Source organism: Sinohyriopsis cumingii, chromosome 18, assembly GCF_028554795.1.
Source record: "Sinohyriopsis cumingii isolate HCF-2022 chromosome 18, ASM2855479v2, whole genome shotgun sequence".
Taxonomy (NCBI): Eukaryota; Metazoa; Mollusca; class Bivalvia; order Unionida; family Unionidae; genus Sinohyriopsis; species Sinohyriopsis cumingii.
In genome coordinates, this window is record NC_142978.1 from 22900338 (window position 1) to 22912907 (window position 12570).

Below are 12570 nucleotides of genomic sequence, written 5' to 3' on the forward strand. Positions count from 1 at the left end.
CAGGACCATCAGGGTTTAATGAGTTAAGCAAATAATTTTTTTTCTTCACATTTTTAAGCCCTTTTTTGATAATGTTCTTTCTTTACACTTACCTTGTAATCAAGATACCTCAGAAATTACTGAGCCAGACCAAATTGCATGTTTGCATACCTTGAGTATGTCCAAAGATCGGATTATGTCTTTTTATGGCTTACACATTTTTCACCTTTTTAAGCTTAGACATTTTGACAAAAATCTTGTAAGCACAATTAATCAAAAATCATTTTGGTAGGCAGATGAAATTTAATAAGTATATTTGTATTAATATGTAAATTGCATGATTAGTTTCTCAGGCATTTTCAGCAGTCTGTAAATAAAAATTGTATAGTGTACATGTTTGTATGTGTATGTAATGGCTTAGTTAATTTTCATGCCATTATAGCAGTTTGAGTTTCTAAAAAAGATTATATTTCTTTTTATACTAAACAAGGTTGCAAGTTGATTCACCTAGCTGTATTTTTGCATTTCATGTCACAAAATGACATTAATATTTATGGTATGGAGGGAAAGTTTACATATTGCTTTTAAAACAAATCCCTGAAAATTGTTGTTAACCACTAAAACAGGTCAGGGAATTGATATGTACATGATACTAAGTTGGGTCAGGGACTCGACAGGTGCTATATTGTTACATGATACTAAGATGGGTCAGGGGCATGACAGTTACTTTATTGTTACATGATACTAAGATGGGTCAGGGACTTGACAGGTACTTTATTGTTACATGATACTAAGTTGGGTCAGGGACTAGACAGGTGCTATATTGTTACTTGATACTAAGTTGGGTCAGGGACTTGACAGGTACTTTATTGTTACATGATACTAAGTTGGGTCAGGTACTTGACAGGTACTTTATTGTTACATGATACTAAGTTGGGTCAGGGACTTGACAGGTACTTTATTGTTACATGATACTAAGATGGGTCAGGGACTTGACAGGTACTATATTGTTACTTGATACTATGATGGGTCCGAGGTTTGGCAGGTACTTTATTGTTACATGATACTAAGTTGGGTCAGGGACTAGACAGGTAATTTATTGTTACATAATACTAAGATGGGTCAGGGGTTTGGCAGGTACTTTATTGCTACATGATACTAAGTTGGGTCAGGGACTAGACAGGTAATTTATTGTTACATGATACTAAGTTGGGCCAGGAACTTGACAGGTGCTTTATTGTTACATGATACGAAGTTGGGTCAGTGACTTGACAGGTACTTTATTGTTACATGATACTAAGTTGGGTCAGGGACTTGACAGGTACTTCATTGTTACATGATGCTATGATGGGACCTGGACTTGACATCTACTTTATTGTTACATGATGCTATGATGGGTCAGGGACTTTATTATTACATGATACTAAAATGGGTCAGGGACTTTATTATTACATGATACTAAGATGGAATGAGGACTCAGCAGGTAAATTTATTGTTTATTGATACTAATATGGTTCTGGGACTCTGCAGGTACTTTTTTATATTATGCTGTGACATCATTTATTTTTGTGGGCATCAAAATTTTTGATTTTCTAGAAATAATATGTTTGTCCAAACTTAAATTTGTGGACTTTGGAAGTAGTGATATTGTTTCCACAGAAGAGTACTGTTTGTTGGGTCCTTCAATAGGTGAACTCTGGAAGTAGTCATATTGTTTCCACTGTTTGTTGGGTCTTGAAACTGGTGCTGTTTAGCATCCACAAAATCCATGAAAAATAAGTACCCAATGAAAAATAATAATTTTACAAGACATTGAAAATAGATACCCAATGAAAAAATACAGTGAAAATAGGTACCCAATGAAAATATACTGTGAAAATACATATCCAATGAAAACAAAATACTGTGAAAATAGGTACCCAATGAAAATATACTGTAAAACTATGAATCCAATGAAAAAATAGTGAGAATAGGTATAGAATGAAAAAGAGTGAATTTACAATACATTTTTTTTTCACATCTAATGCAATATCAGCCAAGGTTTAGATTTAGAAACGTTTTAAAAAATAATTCCTCATTTGGTTTGGGAATTTTATACTGTTTGGTAGATATGGATCAGAGGTGGAGAGTATTACCAGGTAGTCTAATACCATGTAGTGGAATAGTGATTGTAAATATTCAGGAGCACTATTATTGGATATCCTGTATTAATTTGGCTTTTCTCAAACAGAGAAAGCCTGCATTTGAAGGCCACTTCTTGCACAACTCAGAGGTAGCTTCTCAAAACAGGTTTTACTGTAGATTGAACATTCATCAATCTGGATTACTGTTACGTGCACTATGCTTAAATTTGGGGTCACATTCATGTTAAGACTGTATTTATGGATTCTATTTAAACCTTTTCTTGGCTGCAAAGATTACAATTTTTTTCTTCATTTTTCAGCTTCCTATTGAGGTGGTAAACATCAGCACTACTGATCATCCTGTTAAAATCGGCCTATCAGATGCCTTCTACATCGACTCTACATTAGGAGGTATGTGCAATCATTAAATAACCATCAATCATTCTTGTTACTTGATTCCTGGATTCCTTCTGATGATCCTATCTCCTGCAAGAGAGCAATAGAACAAACCTAATCAGACTATAATCTACATGAATCAGTTTTAGATCGGTGGACTGCTTTAATGTTATTCTTTCCAACACATATTAATTTATAGGACCAGTCCAGCATGAACAGATATGATATTTGATTTTCATATTTGTGTGTACAAGATTTTATTATCATATCACTGTCTTGGTATGTTCTATTGCCAATTTCAATTTTCTATTGCCTATTGCTATTTTCTATTGCTTATTGCTATATTCTATTGCCCTGCCAGACACATTGCACAAACATATGTATACCCTTTAAACTATACTTCCAAACAAAGCTAAAAGCCATTTTAGCAGTTCAGGCCTGCTTGTCGTTTATTCTCATCTTACCTAGAATTCAGTTATCATAATACAGAAGTTAATGACATAAAATCAGAACAGTTCATAAGTGGTGATCCAAGTTTCAGTGACTGCAAGTGTTTGAAGATATTGGACAGCTAACATTCACAAGAATACATCTGTTGTGTTGGCTTCCATTCACAGCTCAATATATATGTTGACCTTAACAATGAAGAAAATTTTACAAAATCCTGTGGCAGATATTTAAACCCTAATAAAATCAATACTGGATGTAGTCGCTTATAAGTCCAATACAATTCCAAACAACAGAGACCCTTTGCATAATGTTCTGGCAGATCAGGGTCTATGTTGTTTATTGTACTGATTTCTCCAAACAAACTGCAAACAACCAGAACTGCCAGCACAATATGCATTGGCAGATCTGGGTCTGTGCAGATTGCAGGTGGACATTACTTTTAAGCAAGTATCGATGGAACACAGCAACATTAAAATAGTTCCTTGAATCTTAACCACTTCCCCAGTCTTGACCTTATGAATATGCCTTGTCTTGAAACCTTTAATTGATATCAATTTGGAATGAATTAGATGGAATCAAATGTCTCCAATAATGGCTACTACAGTGCTCAGCTAGAAATAAAAAGGAAAAAGGGTGGTTGTGGAGAGTGTACCTCACCTCAGTCACAAAACCACCTGCAGTGTTGACCTGAAGACTACCTCTATGACCACACATGCAGATCACAAAATATCTTTAATAAAACCTTAATTTTATTTTTAAAAATTGTGTCTTACTGAAGATACACCTTTTAGTGTCCAGTAATGTCTGCATAGCTCCAGTTTGAAATAAAGGCAGGGAGTGGGCTTGCCTGACATTTAACTCGAAACCACTTTCAGTGTGGACATGAAGTCTGCTTCTTTGACCATAAATTCAGATCACAGAAGACTTGGGTTCGGTTACCTTGACTAAGATTCCGAACCAACAACATTACAGGTCTGAGTTGCTTCTGTGATCATAGAATGATGCAGATCACAAAATATTTGTATTAAAACTGTAATCCCAATAATATCTATTTAAAAAAATAATTTCTAACTTCAAGTTGCCATTTTATCAATTTTTCCAATAATGTAAAAAATGTCAGGTACATGTATGATGTCTTAATGAGAGTTGCATGTTACCAACAGTGCCCCTTTTCAGCAAGGTGCCATCCTAGTTGTCTGGTAATCAGCTTAGGGTTTGAAAAATCACCTTTGCCACAGAATGGGATAAGTGTAAATAAATTTTGGGATAAGTTTAAATAAATTTTGGGATAAGTTTAAGTAAATTTGAATGGGCAAATAATAGACTGCTATGAAAATTTTATCTGAACATAACCCATAAAAGATATGCATCAAGCTGAAATGGCTGTTTCAAAGATTCAGCAGCATGGTCAAAATTAGTGTGTCAGGGTGGGGATTATATTATCTTTGGACAGTAGGGCCATATGGCTAAGTTAATAGCAGTTTAACAATTTTTAAAATATAATCAGGCAGTTAATAATTTTGCTGTATGATTTTGTTGGAAGAATTAGAGATGAGAGAACAAAGCACTTGCTAGATAGCAGAGAATTTTTGGCTCTCTTCTGAGTCCATGTGAAATTTCTAGCTGGAAACACTGCATATTTATCTTGAATTTTTGGGTTACTTTCCTTAAAACATTATTGCTTTTTTTTTCTCATCATTACTTTGATGAGTAAAAATAAAATGGTTTTTGAATGATCAAAAATTTATTAAGGAGATGATTTTTATTTTATGTTTACATTCAGTGCAATTTACTTTTCAGGATTTCACTGGTGTGAAATTGAAGATATGATTTTTGTAATATTGAAAGCCTTTTTAATGCTGTTACGTGCAAAAAGTTATACATGCCAAATCACTCTGAATAATACCGAATCTTAAAAGATATTGATCCTAAACATCAGTGGGTGCCTTTAAAACTTGATAATATCAACAGTTCTCCATGTAATTTCTCCTTGGAAAATGCATGCCAATTAATCCAGTGTTGATTGGCGACATTGTGGGTCAACCAGTTTCAGTTGAATGCTGGAAAAAAGGATTTAATAACATCACTCTAAAAAGAAGAAACCTGGACCATGCTGTATCAGATATGGCAGGTGATCATTACATGATATTATTCATGATCATTTTGTTCCAAATATAAATGAATTGTAATGGAACTGAAGGAAAATTTTCAAGCATATTGTTCGTCATAATTGTACAAACTTATTTAATTGCAAACTTCTCATATCCACTTAAAATAGTGGGGCTACCTCTCTTCCTTTCCTCTCAAATCAATTTGTGTGAATGTTGTTATTATTAGATTAGTCACTAGCAGAATTTGTTGAGTACACGACATCACTGCTTTTGGAACACTCCTGAAAAGGAACTCGACAGAATTATGAGCAATTTCAGTGGCTGGATTAAGAGATGTCACCTCTTAATTCTAACTGAATAATGTCATATAGTTTAAATGTATCGTCTTGATTATTTCAAAGAATGGTTTTGTCAGTTTTGTTAACAAATCATTTCCTTCCTTTCAGATCTTAGTTTGATTGAAACAATAGTGTAATTTACACAAAAAAACCAGCTGCATTGGCGCTTTAAGATGTATTATTGTTAGATTTCACACATCATACAGTCATATAACCATACGGTTCACCTTAAATATGCCTGACTTCAGACACAAGAGAAAAGATCTGGAGTCAGTTCTGTCTTTTATTTATTCTATCTTCTTATGAATATATATTTCAGCAAAAGAAAGGAAAGGTAATATTTTCTATGGAATATGCTTGATAAATTGGAGGCCAGAGTTGTTGATTTTTTAAAATGAACATTTAAGTGACTGCATGCTGGTATTGGTTTCAGAACAATTGCATGGAAGTTATTTTTAAATGCCTTTTTGAATTGTACCAAGGGTTTAAGCTGCCATAATTCATTCTTTTGTAACATTTTGCATTTGTCTGTTGAGTTGACATCCTCGTTGTCTGATTCCTTATAGCATCATGATTGATTGTGATTACCAGCATGACTGACATTGTGATTACCAATATGACTAACATTGTGATTACCAGTATGACTGACATTGTGATTACCAGTATGACTGACATTGTGATTACCAGTATGACTGACATTGTGATTACCAGAATGACTGACATTGTGATTACCAGTATGACTGACATTGTGATTGCTGGTATGACTGACATTGTGATTACGAGTATGACTGACATTGTGATTACCAGTATGACTGACATTGTGATTACCAGAATGACTGACATTGTGATTACCAGTATGACTGACATTGTGATTGCTGGTATGACTGACATTGTGATTACCAGTATGACTGACATAGTGATTACCAGTATGACTGACATTGTGATTACCGGTATGACTGACATTGTGATTGCTGGTATGACTGACATTGTGATTACTGGTATGACTGACATTGTGATTACTGGTATGACTGACATTGTCATTACCGGTATGACTGACATTGTGATTACTGGTATGACTGACTTTAGTACCCAGGTCACTGCCATTTGCTTGTTTTTGGGGGGGGTCTGTTTCCATAGCCATGGTTTTCACAATTGTCATCACAGCAACCAATGCATAGGGTTCTGCGGAACAGAGTAATATTGTAATTTAGTGTTTCCTTAGATTAACACAAATGTGAAAGCTAGAATTTCCTCAAGTTTTTGGGGGCAACCTCTAAAGTTTGTTACAGCATACAACCTACAAATTTGGCTGAGACATTTTGATGTGAATTTGATGGAGAAACTGTATAATTATGTATATCCACTCAAAATCTTGAACAATTTGAAGGTCTGTGGTTTCTGTAAAAAAAAACTTTTGACCATACATTTGTTAGCTTTATTTTATATTTTAAATTAATACCTTTTACAGAATTTTTGCTGTTATATAGTATTTGATCTTGTTCATCATATTTTTATCATCCAAAAGTTCTTGTATAAATCTTGATTTTTGCATATTTACCTTTAGATGGCACCATATTGCCACAATTGTAATGGTGTGCTGTGAAATGCTATTACATGCATACATACAGATCTGATATGTGGAGTTGTGATAAAATTTCAGAACAACCCTGTCAGCTAATTAGAGCCTAACTTGAGTCTTTCTGACTTTCTCAGTCTGATTTTCTATCCATTTGATTCTTCTCATTTGCATGTGGAAGACTTGGCAGCAGTTGTTTAACATAGAATCATTAAGTTTGGTTTCGTTTCTCCTATGATAAGCTGGGGGTGGGGGTGGCTGGGGGCAGCTCTTCTGTTACATTCTTTTGTAAGCCACATACCAAAATAACTTGTACATCCTAGACAGCAGACAGCGCAAATAAAATGACCTATCATTATTCATGTGTGACATTCCTGTTCATGTTTCTTCATGGTTTCTTTACAGTGTTTAGTTAGCATGACATTATCAATTTCTCACAATCCACTGATGACCATATTTAAAAAGAAATATATCAATCATGCAACATAAAATTGATCCAACAGTTTATGTCATCAAACATAATAATAATAATAATAATAATAATAATAATAATAATAATAATAAAAATAGGATTTCGAAATTTGGTCTGTCAATGTCAGTCAGGCCAGTTTTGTCTGCATAACATCAGCCATGTTGTCATGGATTTAAGTCCTGAACTGTCATCACTGTGACACTAAGCACAAGGATCTTACATAATACTGATTGCTTTAGTCATCTAGCCTCTATAAAGGTAGGATTGCTTAATATTGATTACTTTAGTCATTGAGCCTCCATAGAGGAGGAATGGCTTAATATTGATTGCTTTAGTCATTGAGGCTCCATAGAGGTGGGATAGCTTAATATTGATTGCTTTAGCCATTGAGCCTCCATAGAGGTGGGATGGCTTAATATTGATTGCTTTAGTCATTGAGCCTCCATAGAGTTGGGATAGCTTAATATTGAGTGCTTTAGTCATTGAGCCTCCATAGAGATGGGATAGCTTAATATTTATTGTTTTAGCCATCAAAGCTCCATAGAGGTGGGATGGCTTAATATTGATTGCTTTAGTCATTGAGCCTCCATGGAGGTGGGATAGCCTAATATTGATTGCTTTAGTCATTGAGCCTCCATAGAAGTGGGATGGCTTAATATTGATTGCTTTAGTCATTGAGGCTCCGTAGAGATGGGATAGCTTAATATTGATCGCTTTAGCCATCAAGGCTCCATAGAGGTGGGATGGCTTAATATTGATTGCTTTAATCATTGAGGCTCCATAGAGATGGGATAGCTTAACATTGATTGTTTTAGCCATCAAAGCTCCATGGTGGTGGGATGGCTTAATATTGATTGCTTTAGTCATTGAGGCTCCATAGAGGTGGGATGGCTTAATATTGATTGCTTTAGCCATCAAGGCTCCATAGAGGTGGGATAGCTTAATATTGATTGCTTTAGTCATCTAGCCTTCATAGGGGTGGGATAGAGTAATACTGATTGCTTTAGTTATATAGTCTCTATAGGGATGGTATAGCTGAATTGCTTCAGTTATCTAGCCTCCATGGGGGTGATAGCTTAATATTGATTGCTTTAGTCACCTAGCTTCCATAGGGATGGGATAGTTTAACACTGATTGCTTTAGTCATCTAGCCTCAGTATGGGTGGAATAGTTCAATATTGATTGCATTAGTCAGCCAGCATTCAGAGGAAGTGCGATAAACTTAATATTGATTGCTTTAGTCATCTTTCCTCTATACGGGTGGGATAGCATGATCAGTGAGGAATGGACTGGTGTTGCAGAGTCATGTATTCTTAGTATCTTCATTTTGCAAGCTGAGATGAACTTAATTGGTGTTGCAAGGCACTCATATTCTTCAAATTTCTACTGTTTAATTATTTCCTCCTTTTATGTGCCTGTCATATAGTGTAGTGGATTATGTCCATCTATCCATCCACCCACCCACCCACCCACCCATCCATCCATCCATCCATCCATCCATCCATCCATCTGTTGTATATTTTGTATCTGCACAATACCTTGAATTCTCCACCATTCTACCATCACCAAACATTGTGGATGGCTTGCACTTTTGGAAAGGAAGAAGCCTATAAAATTTAGGATCATAAGGTCAAAGGTTAAAATGGTAACTGAGATTGAAAGATGAAAGATGACCTTTTGCACAATAAATTTTATGGTTATGAATCGCAGTCCTGGACTGAACTTTGTGGACAGCTTGCATTTGAGTAGGTAAAAACCTGTTGATTTTGGAATCAAAGGTTGAAGGTCATGGTCACTTTGGCTGAAAAATGAAAACAAATAGACTTCTTAACCGTGTATCTTTGACAGTTCTCGACCTTGTGTCTTCACCAAATTTGTGGGTGACTTGTAATATGATTTTGGGGTCAAAGTTTTTAAAGTCAAGGCCACAGACAGAAGAAAATGTTGATTGGGTGTATTAACTTTAGTTCCAGCCTGCATAACTTGACCAAAGTTTGTGATGGACTTCCACACAGTACTGAGATGCCTAAAGAACTTGAATCAAAAGGTCCATGTTATTGTTATTGAGAAAAAAATGTGCAGAATGACTTTTGTTTATGGAATAAATTATATGACCAAATTTTAGATATCTTGCACTTAAGGTAAGAAATATTCTTATAGAGTTTGGAGTCTAAAGGTTAGAGGTCAGGATCATTAAAAAATAATGGTTTCTGCAGATAAGTGTATTTGAAGACTACATACCTTGACCAAATGTCAAAGTCATTGAGACCCAGAGTCAATCATGCATTACTAGTTCCTACATGGAAGACTAATAAACACAGGGCAGGTGTATAATGTACTGCTGGCAGCACCACTTAGTTTTCTTACATTTTCACTCTATAAACTTCATAGCACTTACAAAGATAAATCTCCTTGAAATAGACTAAAAATAAACATTTCCTTCATTTTTCAGTTTAAGAAAGTTCCTTTCGTATATGTTGCATTCATTAAATTTATTTTCATTCTCTTTCAAGTTTCATATTGATGACTTGTTACTTAATAAAAGTTATAATGTGAACTTGTATGTGTTATGCCATATTGATATGAACCAGTATGTGTTATGCCATATTGATATGAACCAATATGTGATATGCTATATTGATATGAACCAGTATGTGACATGCCAGAATCTGTATTAATATTGTAGTATTTGATAAAACATGTTTGACCTTGTCTCCTTGTAGATCCTGGTGACCGCAAAATTACCACAGGAATTCAGAGTAGCCCAATTAGCACAAAGCAAAAAGGTTTTCAATCCTCGTCCACTTGTTATAATGCCATGCTTTGTTGTATGCTGTCTGTATACATTGCATTTGGTTCTGGGTGTAATCCATTGTTTCTAAATCCAGATAGATTGTTTCTGCATTGAGCAGGTCCCCAGAATTGCACATTTCTCAGATTTCTTTAAGAAATTGAAATAGTACATTATCTTGTTTATGAAAAAAATAATAAGATTATTGTCAGAAGTGGAAATTGATAAAAGGATGACAATAAACATTTTTTAACATAATTTTACACCAAAGAAATATTATATTATAAAGTTGTTAATTATTAACGAATCCTCAAATCTTTTCCAGAGATAAAGGACATCATTTCTGGAGAATATATTTATATTTATATTTATGACAGTATTTTAGTTGTTTATTCCTGCTGAATGTTCAGTAAAAATTCATTTAGGCAAACAAATGATAAAATAATAGGTAAAAAGTCTGTAACTTTCAAACAAAAATTATGTTTATCGAAACACAAGGGACCAGGCCTCTTATTCTGAAAAGGTCATATTCAAAATCAAAGATGAATTTAGTCATTATTCCTGCCATTGGAGCTTATACCACAGATTGATTTTAATTTGAAATTACCATATATACTTACTTATAAGTCCAGTCCATCAGCAAATTGCACAGACCCAGATCGGCTGTCACATAATGTATCACTAGTTCTGACCCTCTGCAGTTTGCTAACAGTTTTCACTAAAACAAACATCATAAACCACAGTCTACTGGCTCATTATGCACTTGCAGATAAGGGTCTGTGTTGTTTGCAGTATGAATCAATTTATAAGCAAGTATATATGGTAACAATATAAGTATTGGATCATTTATTGTGGGTTGTGGTGAATTTGTATGCTTTGATGTATCTTGAAAAGAGAAGTGTCACCAAGCATGATTTTACAATGTATAAAGGTGCCTTGTGTCGGAATGCTGTAAAGGATTTACTTTTCTCTCCTGTTATTTTTTGTGACCAAAAATGTCCTGCTATTATTTAGAACTAGGTGGTTGCAAAGGTCATTGTTTGTAACACATGAAATTAATGTTATGTCATCTGACCACCCAGACTTGAGCTCCAACAAATCTGGAAGTTTTTCTCCTAACGGCGATACCAGCCGTTCAAGCTTGCATTCTTCTGTGAAATTTTCATCGCGATACCTCAACACTTGCAATGGTATTTTTCCTATTTCTTGTGTACTTTTCACATGCTTAGTCAGTTCATTGTTAGTACCTGACACAGGTAAACCTAAGTCTCTTAAAAATCGCCTCAGGTTGAGAACTTTAGCATTGCTAACGTTTAAATTTGATGGATCGCTTCTTCCTTTGCTTAAATCCATTGTTACAGAGCTCCCCAGAAGTGACTAATGTACTCTCATTGCAAGACTGATAACTCTGCCATTACTCTTTAAGGGAGGTAAATAATGTTATCGAACTGGGCTATAACCACACATTGCTATGCTGCAAAATCACGCTAGCTGGCAATATAATCATCTGAATATGAATGGTTCCAGTTTATTGAATATTGAATGGTTCCAGTTTATTGAATATTGAATGGTTCCGGTTTAATGAATATTGAATGGTTCCAGTTTATTCATTGCATGTTACTTAAGGCTTTAAGTGCAGTTTTTATTCGTTTATAATGCAGTTATTGTATACAATTCCACTTACCGATAAGGTTTTCACTAAATTTAAAATTTATAGTTTTGAATCATGTTTTAATAATCTATTTCCTGTGGTAAGATCATTCTTAATTATAAGTATATCCCCCGTTTTTAGAAAATTCAGCAAATTTTAATTTTAGGACTCTTTAGTCAAGGATCATGAGACCCTACCTGCTTTTGTTAACTTTTATTTGGTGGATCTCTGGTTGGACTCGTCATATGAGAAATATTTGTGCATATAACTTGTAGCTGTGATGATCAGTCTGGCAGTCAAGCTTTTCTCTAATTCCTGCTTGAGATGGAAGAAAGAAAAAATAATTCACATACATTTGATGGGAATTTCACTTTCACTCCCGCCAGATTTTTTCATTTGAGAATAGACCCTGTGACTTTTGCATCACAGTTATCTTATGCTTAAATTTGTAGTATCATGCAGCTGAACTTGCATGCTGACTAAGGCTGTAATGTTTATATATCTAATTGGCTTAGTTTTAGTTTACTGCGTGTAAACATTTACGGAATTGGTTAATGTGGAAACAAAGATCTACGTGACTGCTATTGACACAGACACTACCCATTCCAATGGAATGATGCATTTCCACAATTCTGCCAAAGAGAACTTTTCAATAGTATATTCTGTTAATTATTTCCTTAAAA

General features: G+C 34.6%; 1 protein-coding gene across 5 annotated transcripts in view; it reads left to right on the forward strand.

Moving 5' to 3' along the window:
* The window catches only part of LOC149776215 (plexin domain-containing protein 2-like), a 151554-nt gene that overhangs the window by 81623 nt on the left and 57361 nt on the right, over positions 1 to 12570 (forward strand). For 4 of the 5 annotated variants that reach the window (XM_089942587.1, XM_089942589.1, XM_089942591.1 and 1 more), the window contains exons 8-10: positions 2423 to 2513; positions 5717 to 5731; positions 10169 to 10231. In XM_089942587.1, coding sequence (XP_089798713.1) covers positions 2423 to 2513; positions 5717 to 5731; positions 10169 to 10231 — 169 coding nt within the window. The remainder of the gene's footprint in view (positions 1 to 2422; positions 2514 to 5716; positions 5732 to 10168; positions 10232 to 12570) is intronic. The other variant, XM_089942590.1, reaches the window with a different exon arrangement.